The sequence below is a fragment of the Desmodus rotundus genome, chromosome 6, assembly GCF_022682495.2.
Source record: "Desmodus rotundus isolate HL8 chromosome 6, HLdesRot8A.1, whole genome shotgun sequence".
Lineage (NCBI taxonomy): Eukaryota > Metazoa > Chordata > Mammalia > Chiroptera > Phyllostomidae > Desmodus > Desmodus rotundus.
Window position 1 is genome coordinate 115,495,331 of NC_071392.1, and position 16,898 is coordinate 115,512,228.

At 38.7% G+C, this 16,898-nt stretch overlaps 1 protein-coding gene across 5 annotated transcripts in view; it reads right to left on the bottom strand.

The window, feature by feature from the left end:
* Window positions 1-16,898, bottom strand: part of CSNK2A1 (casein kinase 2 alpha 1) — a 50,247-nt gene that overhangs the window by 20,664 nt on the left and 12,685 nt on the right. For 4 of the 5 annotated variants that reach the window (XM_045194520.3, XM_024559154.4, XM_045194519.3 and 1 more), the window contains exons 2-3: window positions 2,131-2,348; window positions 21-132 (exon numbers count right to left, since the gene is read on the bottom strand). In XM_045194520.3, coding sequence (XP_045050455.1) covers window positions 21-132; window positions 2,131-2,231 — 213 coding nt within the window. In that variant the 5' untranslated portion in view covers window positions 2,232-2,348. Of the gene's footprint in view, window positions 1-20; window positions 133-2,130; window positions 2,349-3,480; window positions 3,554-16,898 lie in introns of those variants that run through there. The other variant, XM_045194522.3, reaches the window with a different exon arrangement.

Here is a 16,898-nt window from a genome sequence, read left to right on the forward strand (position 1 = left end):
CTCTCTCTTCTTGTACTAACCTTGAGAATTTTAACAACAACTTTTTCATTATTTGTGATGTTGATGGCTTCAAATACTTCACTATATTTACCCCGGCCTAATTTTCGAACCAGCTGGTAGTCATCTTGATTTCTGTGAACAGAGAGTCAAAGTCACAATAATTTAAGAAGTTCAAATTATCAAGCACTAACTGAACTAATAAAACTCTATTACCAGTAAGAATACAGGAAATAAGAGGTATTTCAAATAATTCCTAAATTGGTTTCTTTGTATTTTTTTAATTGGGCCAATTAAAAATGTGTTTGTGTTCCACATCCTAGAACTAGAAAAATGTAAGCCTTTCAGTCCCACACTGTTTACATCTCTGTTGGCATACCACACACAGACAGCTTGTTCCAGGGTTCATTATGCATGCTTGCTTCCAACAATAGACAGCTTTCCCTTGGAAAGTAATTTTTATATATTCCTGTCTCCTATTGCCTGGCCCAGTATTGGCACTTAACAGGAAATAAACACATGTTATAAGAATATTTCAATTATGGGAGCAGCTGACTTTTATGGGCTTTTTTTTTGCAGATTAAGTAGCTTTCAAATATAGGACAGGTGGGTTGACTTCCCACCTGTCCTCCAAGGCAAGCCCTGAGGACAGTCCAAATAATGGAGTTTTGTAAACTAGGCTACAGATAATGAATTATATAGTTAGAGGGTCCCTTCCTCTACTTTTGCCCATATTTTTTCATGACCACTAAACAAATCAGAGGTAAAAAAAAAAAGCCAACATTTTCTCTCTGCCTCTGCTTACAAGTTTTCTTGTAAGAACTTTTCTCTAAAGAATGACAAACATAGTCCATTTAGTGAGGCCTAAATTCATTTTATTCCTGGCTGGAGACACTGAGAATCCAACATGTAACAAATCAACCATTTGTTTTCCCGAAGCAGCCAATAAAAAAATAAATGAACAGAGAAGGCAAAGGTACTAAAGACAATGAACAACGTAGTAAGTAAGGCAAGTGAAGAGGAAGAGAACTCTTATTTCTAGGTGAGTTCTCCTCCTGTGGGAAGGCACAGAAAACAAAAGCAAACCGGATAGCACCATGCTGAAGGCTCAAAAGGGGTATTCGGTGCCATTTTAGCAGAAGTAAGTGCAAAGCACTCAATCTGAATAAAGTAGTTGAAATTTCTGCAAAACACAGAGTACTCCTAGAGCCCAAAGCCTGTGATGTAAGGGGAATGGTTACATTTATCAATAATGGTAACATTTATTGGTATTGTACCATTGGTTCTTGATGCTGTCTTTAAAGCACACTGCCTCCTCAGGCAGAGGAAATGTACCCAAATATGATTAAAATACACCCAGAACAATTTTAGGAGCCTGTATCTATCCACTTACAGGCTATGGACATCACATATGGACAGATATAAAATGTAGCCTATAAGTTTTCAAATGGTTTTCTTTTGCATTTAAATGTCAAAATGCTTTTATTACAAAAAAGTATGTCCTGATCAATTAACACATACCATGTTAGGACAAGAAATGCAAACATCCAATGAGACTGCACGGAATTAGGAGGGCAAATGCAGCTGTTCGGGCGGAGTGCAACTGTTCAAGTGGAATTTGGGCTGAATTCCATGTTACACATGCTTAGTCTCATGATGAGGGCAAATGTTTAGGGTTTAATTTTGCTTCTCATGAGAAAGAGGACACCTTCCCGGAGAACTGTTTCATCCTTCACGATCATCATGGGCCAACATTCTCTGACCTCAAAAACATTTTATGTAAGAGTGTGGTGTTTTTAAAGTCTCTTAAGTATTCTCACCTAACTGCAAAGCCCTTGGCTAAGGCAAGTGGATAGGCAAACTCTCAGCTATCAGCTTTGTACACACAATATATAAATCAGAGGAAAGAAGACTGAAATGACTCTTAAATAAGTCCATCAAAACTGCTTATCTGTCAAAGCAGTACCTTTGCTTCTTCAGTGCAGAAGAAAACTCAAATCAGACCAATCTTGAGGTTTATAAATGCACCGCAGGAGAGGTTTCCTGACATAGGTTTCCTGACCTAAATTATTCAACAAACCCACCAGAGTCAGCCCTTTGGGTGAGCATAGTGAAGTAAAAGGAAGCAATTACCCCCATTCCACTACGTGTGACTCGTAATCCCAGTACTCCCGGGGTCTGTGCGTATTAACGTCTGTGTAAACTCTGGCCCTGCTTGGCACGGGTCCCGACATGTCAGACAGGTTGGCGAACAAAGCTGAACTTGATGTTTGGAGATCTGGCAGTCACTGTGTTCAGAGGCGGCTGGGGGTGAGGGGTGAAGACTTTGTTTCAGGCTGCTTTTCTTCAAACTGCAGAAACAAAATGCACAAGGGTCCAGGAATCATTTTTTAAAAGCATTTGGGAGGAAAGAAAAGTCATCTTACAACAATGCCCTTAAATTTACCTTTGGCTCTCCTACCTGTTAAATCAATGAATGTCTACCAACGGTGTCAGTGATTCCTTCAACGTAAACCAAAATCTATTATTAGCCCTAACCTATTCTGCAAAGTAGCTTGCTACCTCCTCGGCTAAAGTTTGGACAACCTGGAAGGGAAAGATGGCATTGAGAACAGGTCCATAGCATCACTACTATTCATACATTCTACAGAAAGTTGGCAAACACAGTACTCTTTTCACAGCTTTCTACAGCTAAAAGGCTCTGGAACAGTGGCAAAGCCAAAAGAGCAAACCATCGATACGACTGTAATATCTGATGAAGACAGGAAGGAAACAGACTTGTTCTCACACATCAAAGTTCAATGTCATTTTACATGGATCCAAATCATTTGGGGAATCCTATTTAATTATCAGTTGACCCCTGACCACCATTTGAAAGATACACTTGATTTCATTAAATTTAAAAATAAAAATCAGTAATTTCCCCTGCAAACTTATTTTATACAGGTGCAAGTTCAATAAAAACTGATAGAAAACAGTAAGCCGAACTAACGCAAAATTTGAGAAAATTCCATGAAATTGAGAAATATGCTTTCCACCAAACTGGCAAACCACATCTCCTTTATGATGTCTCCCTTGACCATTCTGAGATTCCTGTAGCATTTGTTGATTCTTCTGACTCTGTGTTTAATTAAAAGAGTATCGAGTCTCCAGAGGTCATAACCTGAGGAGGGCATATCATGACCTATGCAGTTTTCTGGTCAAGACTGTAACCTCAATCTAATTACACGGGAACACTGGACAAACAAAACGAGGAGGACTCTGTTAAAAGGCAGAGGGGCTGGGGGGGAGATATACTGTGCTCTTCAAAGACATCAAAATTATAAAAGACAAAGGAAGCCTAAAGACAACTAAATACAATGTCCTACCCTATCCTGTACTGGAAGCAGGCGGGAAATGCTATTAAAAGACAGTATTATCAAGATCAAATGACAAAACTGGAATTTAGATGGTAGGTTAGGGTATACTCAAGAGTATACTCACACTGGCCCTGGCTGGGTAGTAGCTCAGTTGGTTAGAGCGTCGGCCCCATATGCCAAGGTTGCGGGTTTGATCCCTGGTCAGGGCACATACAAGAAGCAATCAATGACCGCATAAATAAGTGGAACAACACATTGATGTTTCTCTCTCTTCCTCTCTAAAATCAATTTAAAAAAAGAGTACATGCTCAGACATGATAAAGCAAACGGGGTAAAATATTACAATAGGTAAATGTAGGTAAAGGAGATACAAATGTTTTTATTAATTTGTTAAAACATGTATTTTTAAAAATCATGGTAAAATGTACACAATTTACCAATTTAACCATGTTCAAGTATACAGTTCAGTGGCATTAAGTACATTCACTTCTTGTGCAACCATCAAATCCTCTGATCCCAATTATTCACCACCCCAAACCGAAACATTGTACCCATTAAATATCAACTTCCACCTCCCCCCAGCTCCTTATAGTCACTTTACTGTCCTGGGAGTCTGACTACTCCAGGTACCTCATTTACGTGTAATCAGAATATCTGACTTTGTACATTTGGCTTACTTCACTTAGCATGTATGTGTTTAAGGTTGAATGATACTTGTGTGTGTGTATAGACCACATTGTTACCCATCCATTGGTCAATAGACACTTGGGTTACTTCAACTTTCAGGCTGTCATAAAGAACGCTGCTATAGACGTGCAACTATTTTTCGGAGTTCTTGTAGTCATTTACTTTGGGTATATACCCGGAGGTGGAACTGCTGATCATACGGTAATTCTATGTTTAATTTTCTGAGGAACCACCATAGTCTTTTGCTCACTGGCAACATCACTTTGTATTTCCATCAGCAATGCACAAGGGCTTCAATTTCTCCACATCCTTGCCAGCATTTAGTTTTATAGTAGCCATCCATCCTTATGGTGTGAAGTGGTATCTCATTGTGGTTCTGATTGGCATTTCCCTTATGATTGGTGATGCTGAGCATTTCTTCATGTGCTTACTGGTTGTTTATCTATCTTCTTTGGAGAGTTAACTATTCAAGTTCTTTGCCTAGTTTTTAAATTGGATTTCTTCTTTTTTTGGTTTTGAGTTGTAGTTCTTTATCTGTTCTGGTTATTAATCCCTACAGTGGTGTCCAACCCATGGCCCGTACATGGCTCAGGATGGCTATGAATGCGGCCCAACATAAAAATCGTAAACTTATTTGAAACACTGTGAGATTTTTTTTCCTGATTATGTATCTCAGTGTATTCAATGTGTGGCCCAAGACAAGTCCTCTTCTTCCAATGTGGCCCAGAGATGCCAAAAGGTTGGACACCCCTCCATACAATTTGCAAATATATTCTATTGTCTGCCTTTTCATTCTGTTGATGGTGCTCTTTGACGCACAAGACTTTTAATGTTGATAAACTCTAATTTATTTTGTCTTCTGTTGTATATACCTTTAGTGTCACATCTGTACTATCTTTTTGGTCTCATATAAATTTGAAGTTACTTCCAAATGAAAGGTTAAAATGAAGTTGGTGTAAGAAAACTGAGGCTAAGAAAATTTGTTTTTACCCCCAATCACATATTTAACAGAGCAAGAACCAGAAACCAAACCTCTGATTCTTGTGGCAGTGATTTCTTTTGCCAGGCAGCCACACACTAGTAAGGTAACAACAGCTAAGGTCTACAAGCATTCATTACGTGTCAGCCAGGTACGCACATTCATTATGTGCTTTATGCGATTATACTTAATCCTCACCACACAAATGGCGAGAAAGTTATCTCCATTTTACAGATGAGAAACTGAAGTAAAGAAAGGTTAAGTAACTTGCCCAAAGACAGCTGGAGGAGTCGACATTCAACCAGACTGTGAAAATGGGGACAACTGTATTAAAATTAATTTTAATAATATACATTTAACAAAATATATTAAAAATCTTATTTTAACATGTAAATCAATATAAAAAATTAGTAATGAGCAATTTTATATTCTTTTCTTTTTGTACTAAGCTTTTTAAGTCTAGTATATTTTATCCTTACAGCGTATTTCAGTTGGGACCAGCCACGAAGCAAATGCTGAAAAGCCACATGTGACCTGTGTCTACCGTATCAGACAGGTCTGTGGTACGGGTTCAACGAGCTAATGAATGTTTAGGACTGTGCCTATTTGAGAGCTCTAGGAGACACATCTATGGCAACTGCGTGTTCCCCAATGTTGTGAGCCGGAGTTTAACTACCATACACAAGAAAGATTAGCTAGGAGAGATGATTCCTTATGACCACGGTTTCAGTGGCTTAAAGCTTTAAGAGGATGAGTAAGAGAGTGCAATGGGGATTAATGCTGTACTGGGGAGTTTAATAAAAACGATCAGAGATACTTGCCCTTTAATACGTGAGATCAAAAGAGCCATGTGTTATCTATGTATGAGTTCTCCCGTCCACAACACTCCTATAACTTGCCTCTGTTATAAACTCTGGAGTCCCACAAGTATAAATTTAAATGGCCAGAACAACAAAATTGTTCAAGTACTTACTAAAAAGTGAACCAAAAACAGTTTTAAAAATTAATTCCAAATATTTATTTCTTTGGTTTTATAAAACCACCATGATGATGGTAGTCTAATTTCTTTACCTAATATTGGTTAAGTGTAAAAAACACAGAGACATACCAAGCAAAAAACCAGAAGCAGACACTTTTATTGTCACCTTTGTTCTTCCCAAAGAACAAGGTCCTTTGAGCTGTGGGACTCCTGGCTTTTTTTTTGGTGGCTATATGCCTGCATTTCCAACAGTGAGACACTAGGAAGACCGGTAAGGGTGTGTACGTATGTACACATGCAAACAGCCAGAACAGCACAGACAACAGCTGAAACCAGTAGAATACCGTCCCCAGGTTATCTAGGACTGTTAATGAAATGATACTCAACTTTTAAATTCTTAGCTTCTCTGATAAAAACAGTATCTTTCTCTTCAGTCTTCATATTCCTTTATAGGCAATTTTTTCTTTTGCTTGGTATTTTAAACCTCTAAGGCACCCTTTATCTGTGGATCTCACTGTCCTCCTACTCAGTTTAGTAAATTTGCAAGACCAACGCGAATTTAGTAACTGGGATTAGATGCAACAGGGTGATGAAACAAGCAGAGAACTGGAGAACTGGTTTCAAATCCCTAATTGGCTACAGGACCTCTCCTGGGCTTCCTCCAGCTTCCGTTCACCACTTATAAAACCTGCCTAACTGCACTTGCAGACTGAAGAGAAGATCAGTTCGACAGCTTCCAGAAAGGGCTCAGAAACACCAAACACATGCAAATTATTACCACGCCACAGATCCTTAGTGAAAACTAGTATGAAGAAACCTTTCTCTAAAGGGTTAGTCTTCATTCTTAGCTTTTGCTAAAATACAAAAATTATAGAAGCTGTGGTTAAGTCCCAGCCTCTGAGGGCCAACTCATGGGCAGACATGACATTACAAAATAAGACCTCATTTCTCCCTGGAAACCACCTGACTCACATGGAAAACATCCCCCAACTCCCATTTACTAGCCCATGTATCACCCTCTTCCACCCAGTCTTCCTCTGCCCTCTTAAGGCCTTGGCATTCTCTATGAAGAGCAAAGCGAGACTATTCACTAACGAAACTCGCGATTCTCAAGCACTTGTTTGACTGACCCTTGCAGCTTTCTGTGCCTCATTAGCTGGAACCCAATTTATAAACTAGTGGATTTGACTCTCCACTGGGAGGACAACTAGCTGTTTTGCATGGACTCCCCCCCCCCTTCAGTTTACTGTCACACATACCAAATCATCAGCTTACTGTAAGCAAGTCATTCACATGAATTCCAAGTGGTCAGCCTTCAGTAACCGCATGGGGAGAAGGTAACAGGGTTCTTGAGCTCAGCAACTTCAGATAAATAAAATGGTGCAAAGAAAGAGGGGAAGGGTGGTGAGATGAGGATGAAATGGGGATGTGAGAAGATAGGAAGAAGTCATCAAGATAAACATTATTCAAAAATAGAATTTCACTCATACCTCTTTAAATGTGTATGTATGTATAATCACATGCAGCCCAACATGAAGGAAATACAAGGACAGCTTAAATTTCTCCATCATTGGTTTGGTTCTCTCATACATTCCTTCCTTTGCTCGTCCCTTAAATATACGAGCATTTACAATGAAACAGTACTACGGTAGGCCTTCGGATATAATAATGAGCAAGGAAGAACAAGGGTGAGACAAATATGCCAGTGTCTGCAGATTAAGGTTAATGGAAATCCATCACAGAGTTTTAAGCAGAAAAGAGATTCATGTACATTTTTAAAAAGTTTGCTCTGGCTGGTTATGGGACAGGCAGAGAATAGATTTAGTGACAGAAAGCTGTTAACATTCACCTATGTGAGAGAGATGACGACTCTTGACCAATGGTGGCAGCAACGGAGGTAAATGGACTAGTGTGAGGAACAAAAATGTATGGTGTAAAAATAACCTCTGAATGGATTGGATGATGGAGTAAAAAAGTGGGGGGTGAGTTTTAGATTTCTGGTTGGATAGCCTGTTGAGGCCACTCCTGGAAATAGAAAACATGTTGGAGGAGAGCTCACAAGTCAGGTTTTGGACTTAAGGTTAGAATGGTTTTGAGACATCAAAAAGGGTACTGAATGGGAAATTAGATCTTACAAGTCTGGAGCTAAAAATCCTTCTCTGCTTTAAATATCTTAATCTCCCAGCAATTCCATGAGGCGGGTTTTTCATTCCCTAATCCACAGATAAGCTCAGAAGCTTGACCAAGAATATCCAGCAGAAATGGAGTGGGATGCAAAGCCAAGGTGGCTGACTGCCAAGGTTCAAGTCTTTTTTTTTCCATTCCTACACAACTTAATCACTTTCTAAACCTCATTTACAGCAGTCTTCAAACCTTAAGTTCCCTATTAGACCCATAACTCCCCAAAGTCAGGATTTATGTCAAATATCTTTTTACTTTCCTGTGTCTAACTGAAGGCTTTGAACTTTGCAGGATGCACAGTAAATATCTGTTGATCAAATCAATGTTAATTTTTATTATTTTTATTTCTTCCCTTTAAATTGAATTTATTGGGGCAATACTGGTAATGTTGGTTTATTTTTTAAAAGTAAAATAAAAATGAAGTTACCTCTAAAAGGCAGGGTGCCCCCAAACACTTATCATCTGGCACACAGCCAGAGGGAACTAAAGGGTTCTTTAGTAATTGTTTCCTTTGCTTTCTCTCTCTCCTTCCCAGTATTGTACGTTCTTCTACTAAAGAACAGGGCCACAATTAAGATTTGTTTTTCCCCACAACAATAATAAAAATTAAAAGAACACTGAAGAAAATTTATTTTAGCAATTTTTATAATAGTTATATGAAAGGCTGAAAAAGCTCCTGAGCCCTGAAAGTCCCGAAGGTCAGTTCTCCTATTCACTGTTCACCACACGTGTGTAGCTCAAGAAATCCTAACTTACAGAGAACTATCACCTTTCCCAACAATTTCCGTTTAAAATAACCTTACTTAACCCTTACTGTTCCCATGTAACTGCATAAAAGACGACGTAACTTCAGTGGCTAACAATTCCAGACCACTACTTCTATCTAGAAAGCCCTCAGACTGACTCTGAAGGCATGGGTGAGTTTTATTTGTTCAATGTTTAACCTAACAGAAGCCAATTAAAATGAACTATGAAAAATTATCTTCTCAATAAAATTTTCCCTACTAAAGTCAGACCACACCAATAACCAAAGCCAATTACATGGATAATTTATTTCATTGCTTGACTTATTCTTTATTTATTTTATATTTATTTTTAAAAGATTTTATTTATTTTTAGAGAGGGGGAAGTGAGGGAGAAAGAGAGGGAGAGAAATATCAATGTGTGGTTGCCTCTCATGTGGCCCACTGGGGACCTGGCCCGAAACCCAGGCATGTGCCCTGATTGGGAATTGAACTGGCAACCTGCACTCAATCCACTGAGCCACACCAGCCAGGGCGTGACCTATTCTTTATAAGATGCAAGGAAATGAAAACTCCTTCAAACAATAAGGTTAAAATATACACTGCCAAAAATCAGAAATTTATTGACATAAATGGAATATAATTAATTAATTTCAATAAAAACTTCTCTTGCCCTCTTCAGCCCACAGTGAATGCACCCGATCTCGTATTCACCCAGACAGGGCAAAGAGTTCTAAAACAAAGAATGAGGAATGTGCTTATACGGCACTGTCTGCATGATTTAGGGCTCCTGTTGAGAGGAAGGGCAGTTGCATGAGGAAAACAGCACCTTTTAAGCATTGCTGCAGAGTGAGTTCTTCCTAGCAATCAGGCAGCGCACTGGGAAGGGAGAAGCAGAATTTGTGGAACAAACTCAGGGAAAGTATAACTACGTACATGTTCATGCTTTTTTATAGAAGCAGACAAATATTGAGTCACACAAACTTACCTTTTCCCCTTGCAAAAGTGGCACTGTTTAGAAGGCCATATGACACAAAAAGGATTTAAGGAACGCTTGTCTCAAATGTCCACAGTTGCCTTTAATATCTACTACTCTTCTCCTTTTAAATCAAGAGCAGAATGCTCGCTCAGTAAGCATCTACTGAACACTTACTACGTACCAGGAAATGTGTGCCTGTGGCCCAGAAGGGCTTCCTTCTCTAAGCTCTCTGACAGAGAAAACAGACCATTACTCTCCCAAGTGATCAGTGCTAAAATGAAATAAGGACAAGTGCTCTGAAGGCACGGAAGGGAATCTAAGTCACCTACCAACCTGGGGAAAAGCTGTCAGGGACAAAAATAACATCTAAGCTTAGTTTTGAAGAATGCACAGGAATCATTCAGGTGAAGAACACCAGAACAAGAAATTGTTAAGCACAATACTTTAAGCAAGTTAAGAATTTTAAACACCTGTAATTTTGACCCTAAAACTGCCAAAGGCTGACACACCTTGTTATCCCCTATAAGAAGCAAATCGGATCAGCAACCTTTTTATATCTCATTTGGAGAATACTGGTGCATTATACTTGACTGTTACTGTATGCACCTAAGAGAAAAAAATAGAACCACTAATTCACAATGATTGCAGTTCAGATCTCTCTTTCTTTCTCCACTCCTCATCCAAATTAGTTTTACTGCCGAGGTCACAGAGCAAAATGCCTAGAAAGGACAAGTAACTAGGACGTGTAGATGATCCTTGAAAGTGTGATTAGAGCTTCTCAGTTTTCAAAGTAAGAAACCAAGATTTTTGCAGATAATATTCCTATTTTCAGTAATGGTGGGCTTGTTTGTTTGGGTCAACCCTCCCAATGTGAACAACTAAAAAGAATGGATTAAACACACACACACACACCCTCTTCCTTTTTCTCTCGTTCTTAAATAAAACATATAAGCAATTATAGCCAAAAGTGAAGAGAAAATGAGAACTCAGAGAAGCAGGCAAGTAAGCAAGCCCAAAGGGTCTGTTGATCCCTAAAAATGAGAATTTTGTTCTGACAGAAACCAAAGCCCAGTGTTCTAATAAGGTAAAGAATCTAATAGAATCCCTCTAGAATGAGCTGAGATTTCAGAGTTACAACCCGAGGGTGGATGGGACCAGGGCTGGGGCAGTGACAGATCCAAAGAAGTATCACAGCCCTATGGAAGAAACAGTAGATCTGAAGCTTGTTTTAAGGTGGTCCCTGGACCAGTAATGCCCACAGATACCCAACATGAGTAAGCTCTCGGTGGAGAAAAGTACCTTCCTATGTTTGGCCCCTTAAACGATTCCTACAAATAATTTTTCAAATACAACATCCATCTTGTAATCAAAGATAACCAGAGGCACTGAAGAAAAAGACTCCAAAGTAAAAACCGGCAGAAAAAGAACAGACAATAGAAAAGAAACTTCTGACTCTTATCGGACTCAAACTGAAATAACTATGCTTATAGGATAAGAGATGTTTCAGAATATCTGCAGGCAACAGGATACTTTAAAAACTAGGCTAGAAATTATCCACAGTGTAGCAGAGAAGTCAAAACAAAGGAAAAATAAGAGAGGAGTAACACTGTGAAAGGTTTGATGTACTTTATTTTTTAAGATTTTACTTATTTATTTTTAGAGAGAGGGGAAGGGAAGGAGAAAGAGGGAGAGAAACATCAATGCGTGGTTGCCTCTCATGTGCCCCCCACTGGGGACCCAGGCATGTGCCCTGACTGGGAACCGAACCGGCAACCCTTTGGTTTGCAGGCCTGTGCTCAGTCCACTGAGCTATACCAGCCAGAGCTTGATGTACTTTTAATTGGTACTAGAATAAAAGAAAAAAGGACAGGATAAAGGCAATATTCGAATATGTTAACAGCTGAGAATTTCCCAGAAGCAACCAGATACAATCACATTCCAGAAACCAACAAATCACAAAGATCAATAAAAAGAAATCTATAACATATAATAACAAAATAGCAGGAAAAAACAGACAAGGAGAAATCTGAAAAGCAAACAGAGAAGACAGATTACATTCAAAAGAGCAACATGAGAACAGCTGATTTTTCCAAAAGCAACAATGAAACCAAGGAAGTTTAATACCTGCAGTGTGCTAAGGAAAAAACCTGCCAAATTAAAATTCTATATCCGGTAAATCTCTAAAAAAAGAAGATAACATAATCCCATTTGGAAAGTTTGAGTTGGAAGAGGAAAGAATGAGCAAAAAAGAGGAATGTTTATGCAAAAGTTCAAATAAACACTGACATTGACTAATGACAGACTTTGATATGTTATGGCTCCAGGTTGTAATATCTATGATGGTATTTATTTACAGAACAAAAATACCTTGCATTTTCAAACTAGAAATAGAGGGGAAAGTGAAATGATAAAAAGAATCCAAAGAATGACAGAAAAAGATAAGAAAAAAACCCAGAAGATAAGACACAGAGAGAAAAGTTAAACAGAAATATGGCTAATTATATTAAACACAAATGAAATAAATTATCCAGGTGAAAGACAAATACTATGACAGACTGGATTAAAACAGAAATCCAAAATGAACCAAAAGTTTAAGAAAATAAAGCTGGAGGAATCATCTAATTTTAAGATGATTACAAAGCTACAGTTCCAAAAATAGTGTGGTATTAGCAAAGGGGGAACAGATCAATTGAACAGAATCGAGAGTATAGATACAAGACTCACACAAATATTGCCACTTGATTTTTGACACAGGTACAAAGGCAGTTCAGCGGAGAAATGATAATCTTTTTTATAAATGATTTTGGAAAACTTGGACATGCATTTGCAAAATTATGAAATTTAACTTAAACTGCATACCTTATATAAAAAAAGGACTTGCACCTACAATAAATAATTCAACAATAACCCAATTAAACAATTGGCAAGAGATCTGAAGACACCTCACAAGATATATACATAAGCGTGAAAAGATGCAAAATATTTTTAATCATTAGGGAAGTCTAATTAAAATCAAAATAAGACACACTATGGATCTATTAAAATGGCTAAAATTTTTAAAAGTGAAAAAAACTGACAATAAGATGAAGAGGATTCAGAGTAACAGAAACTACATAAGTCATTCTTGGTAGGAATGCAACCTGGTACAGTCACCTTAGGAAACTGCATGGCAGTTTCTTATAAAGTTAAAATTATATTTTTCATATGACCCAGCAATCCTACTCACAGCTATTTATTCTAGAGAAATAAAAACTCATATTCATAAAAGCCTATATGTAGATATTTACAGAAGCCCTATTCATAATCAAAGAATATTAACTAAGTGGATAAACTGTGGTCCATCTATACAATCAAATATCATTAGCAATAAAAAGGAACTAACTACTGATAGAACTTCTATGAATCTCAAAAGGAATATGCTGAGTGAAAGAAGCCAGTCTCTGGCCAGAGTAAATCCCTCCCATTGATCTGCCAACAGCAATCAAGACTCAACTGTAAGAGGAGAATGTACTCAGCACACACGAAGGGCACACCTCAAGCACCCAGCTTGGGTGATGGGAGGCTGGGCCACTGGACACTACAGGACACCTACTACATTAGGCCACATTACAAAGACAGGCAGTCATAGCAGTTCCACCTGATACATAGAAACAAACACAGGGATGCTGTCAAAATGTGCAGACAAAGAAACATGGCCCAAATGCAAGAACAGAGGAAAACTCCCCAAGAACTAAACAAAATGTGGAGAAGCATCTATCAGATGCAGAGTTCCCATTAGAACAACAACAACAAAAAAACAGTATAAGCAGCCTCTGGGACAACTTCAAGAGGCCCTACATTCACCTCATAGGGCTGCCAGAAGAAGACAAAGAGCAAAAAATTGGAAATCTATTTGAAAAGATCATGAAAGAAAAATTCCCTAATTTGGTGAAGGTAACAGACATGCAAGTCCAGGAAGCACAGAGTCCCACACCAGATGGATTCAAGGAGGCCCACTCCAAGATACATCATAATTAAAATGCCAAAGGTTCAAGACAGAGAATCTTAAGAGCAGCAAGAGAAAAAGTTAACTATATGGGAGTTCTCATAAGACTGTCAGTTGATTTCTCAAGAAACTTTGCAGGCTAGAAGGGATTGGCAAGAAATATTCAAAGTCATGAAAAGCAGGGACCTACAGCTGAGACTGCTCTACCAGCAAAGATATCATTTAGAATTGAAGGGCAGATAAAGAGCTTCCCAGAGGAGAAAAAACTAAATGAGTTCATTATCATCAAGCCATTATTATATAAAAAGTTAAAGGGACTTATTAAGAGGATCAAAACTATGAACAATAAAGTGGCAGAAAATACAAACCTATCAATAATTAAATCTAAAAACAAAGCAAGCAAGAACAGAATCAGAATCATGGATATGGAGAGCATTTTGATGGTTGCCAGATGGGAAGGGGTGTGGGGGAGTGGGTGAAGAGGAAAGGGGATTAAGAAGCACAAATAGGTAGTTACAGAATAGCCACGAGGATATTAAGTACAGTATAGGAAATGGAGTAGCCAAAGACCCTAAGCATGACCCATGGATATGAACAATGGTGTGGGAATTGCCTGAGGGAGTGGGGGGTGATGGGTGGAGAGGGGCAAAGGGGGAAAAATTGGGACAATTACAATAGCATAATCAATAAAATATAATTTATTTATATACTTTTTTTTAGAGGGGAAGGGAGGGAAAGAGGGAGAGAAACATCAAGGTGTGGTTGCCTCTCGCATGCCCCCTACTGGTGACCTGGCCTGCAACCCAGGCATGTGCCCTGACAGAGAACGGAACTGGCGATCTTTTGGTTCACAGGCTGGCACTCAATCTACTGAGCCACACCAGTCAGGGCAATAAAATATAATTAAAAAAAATCAAAAAAGCGAGTCTCAAAACATTATATATTGTTTGATTCCATTTATATAACATTTTTTAAAAGATAAAATTGTATTAACTGAGAACAGAATAAAGGCTGCCAGAGAACAGGGGTGGGAGACTTGGTGTGACTAACAAGGGCTCAGTGTCCTGGCTGTGATTGTGGTTACTTCAATCTATGTGTACGTTATAATTCATGGAACTGAAAACACAAAGAATCAACTTTATTGTATATTAATTGTAAAAGTTAAATTCAAGGGGAAAAAAATCCTATCATACCCCAAAACACTGTATTCTAAAACACTGAATAATTAAACATAGGATAACATGAACAACTTCATGCCAGTAAATCTGAAATTCCTAGAGAAAAGACTTACCAAAACCGAACCCCGAATACCCCCATAACCAGTTCAATCTGTATTGTAACCGGGTATCATTTTACCACCTCTGTTCTATCCTAATGTCTTTCTACTGCACAGCTCAACACTTCCAAAACACTTCTAAACATTCACACACTTTGTAAATGTTAAGCAAATGAGTATTGAATATACTCCTCCCCTCACTCCCTACCCCGTGCCTTTCCAATGCCCTCTCATCCTGCTTTCTAGGGGAATTCCTCACCCTTCAAGAATCAGTTTTACATCCAGATGAAGCCTCTCCACACCTCCCTAAAATAAGAAAAGCACCTTCTCTGCAGCCAAAGCACCTCCACATACTCATGATGGCAGCACATATATTTCGTTTATACACTTCTCTCAGTATATGCACTCTGTATTTATCACAGTGCCTAGCGTGGTCTTGCATAAATGTTTGAAGAACTGAATATCAAGACAATAGTCAACAATATTTCGGGCAAAAATTAACCTTGCTTGCATATAGACTTTCTCTTGTTCAAAATTAAGAAAACCTGTTTGGCTGTACAGTAGATATTTAATCTGCAGCTGATTTTAAAGATGCCCTTCAGTCTTACATAGAAATGTCAGCACACCCATAACTAACACCAGAGGTAAAAGTCATACCATCACTTCCCAAAGAGATGTGAAACCAGTCAACGTGTGAAAGATGCTTCTTTAGGCCATAAGCTTTCGTGAGGCTGTGTCATTTACCCAATGTGACGAGCACAGTGCTCAACAACCCTCGACAGAGCTACAGAAAACGTTCAGTACTGCTACTGAAACACGTGAACCCTGGAGCCACTAAGAACAAATATGACTTTGGATCTGTCATTTCAGTGTCTGACTACAGTGAAGAAACTGCAGAACATCAGGAATAATGCTCCCTCCCACCCCTCCTTTCACTGTCCTGGAGCTAGATCACACAGGAGACACCTCACCGCCTGAGGTGATGGATAAGCACTAAGTCACAGTGCAGGCCATCCTAGACTTGTCAACAAAACACAGGCTGGAACTGAAGGTGGCAAGTATCGGCTGGTTTCCAATTATAAATGTATGTGAATGTCTATGGTGAGCTAGTCCCTGCTTCTTGGCATTTATTTTGATGACTTCTAAACCTAACAAGTCCAAGAACAAGGGAATATTCTTCCCATTTTACAGAAGGCAAATATATCAGAGTAATTGTCACAATGTCACAGAGAGGTGATTTAAAACTATTGTTTAGATTCACAGCCAATTCATTCTGCTCTACAGCAAACACTTATGTTGTATTTGGCTCACACAGTGTGTTTCCCCCCCAATTTTTAAGATTCAGGTAAAATCCATGTAACATAAAATTCACCATTAAAAAAACATCACCATTTTAAGCGTACCATTTAGCGGGGTTTAGCATATTCACAATGTGCAATCACCACCATTATCTGATTCCAGAACATTCCAAAACCCCAAAAAGACACCCAATGCCCCGCAGCAGTCATTCTTCACACCCCCCTGCCCCTACTCCCCAACCACCACTAATCTGCTTTCTGTCTCCATGCATTTGCCTGTCCTGGACATCCCAGGTAAATGAAGTGGTATGATATGTGACCTTGTATGTCTGGCTTTTTTCATTTTGCTTGTTTTCAAGGTTCATCCATGTTGCAGTTTTATGCGCAGCAGTTCATTCCCTTTTATGGCTAAATCCACCGCACAGATACACTACA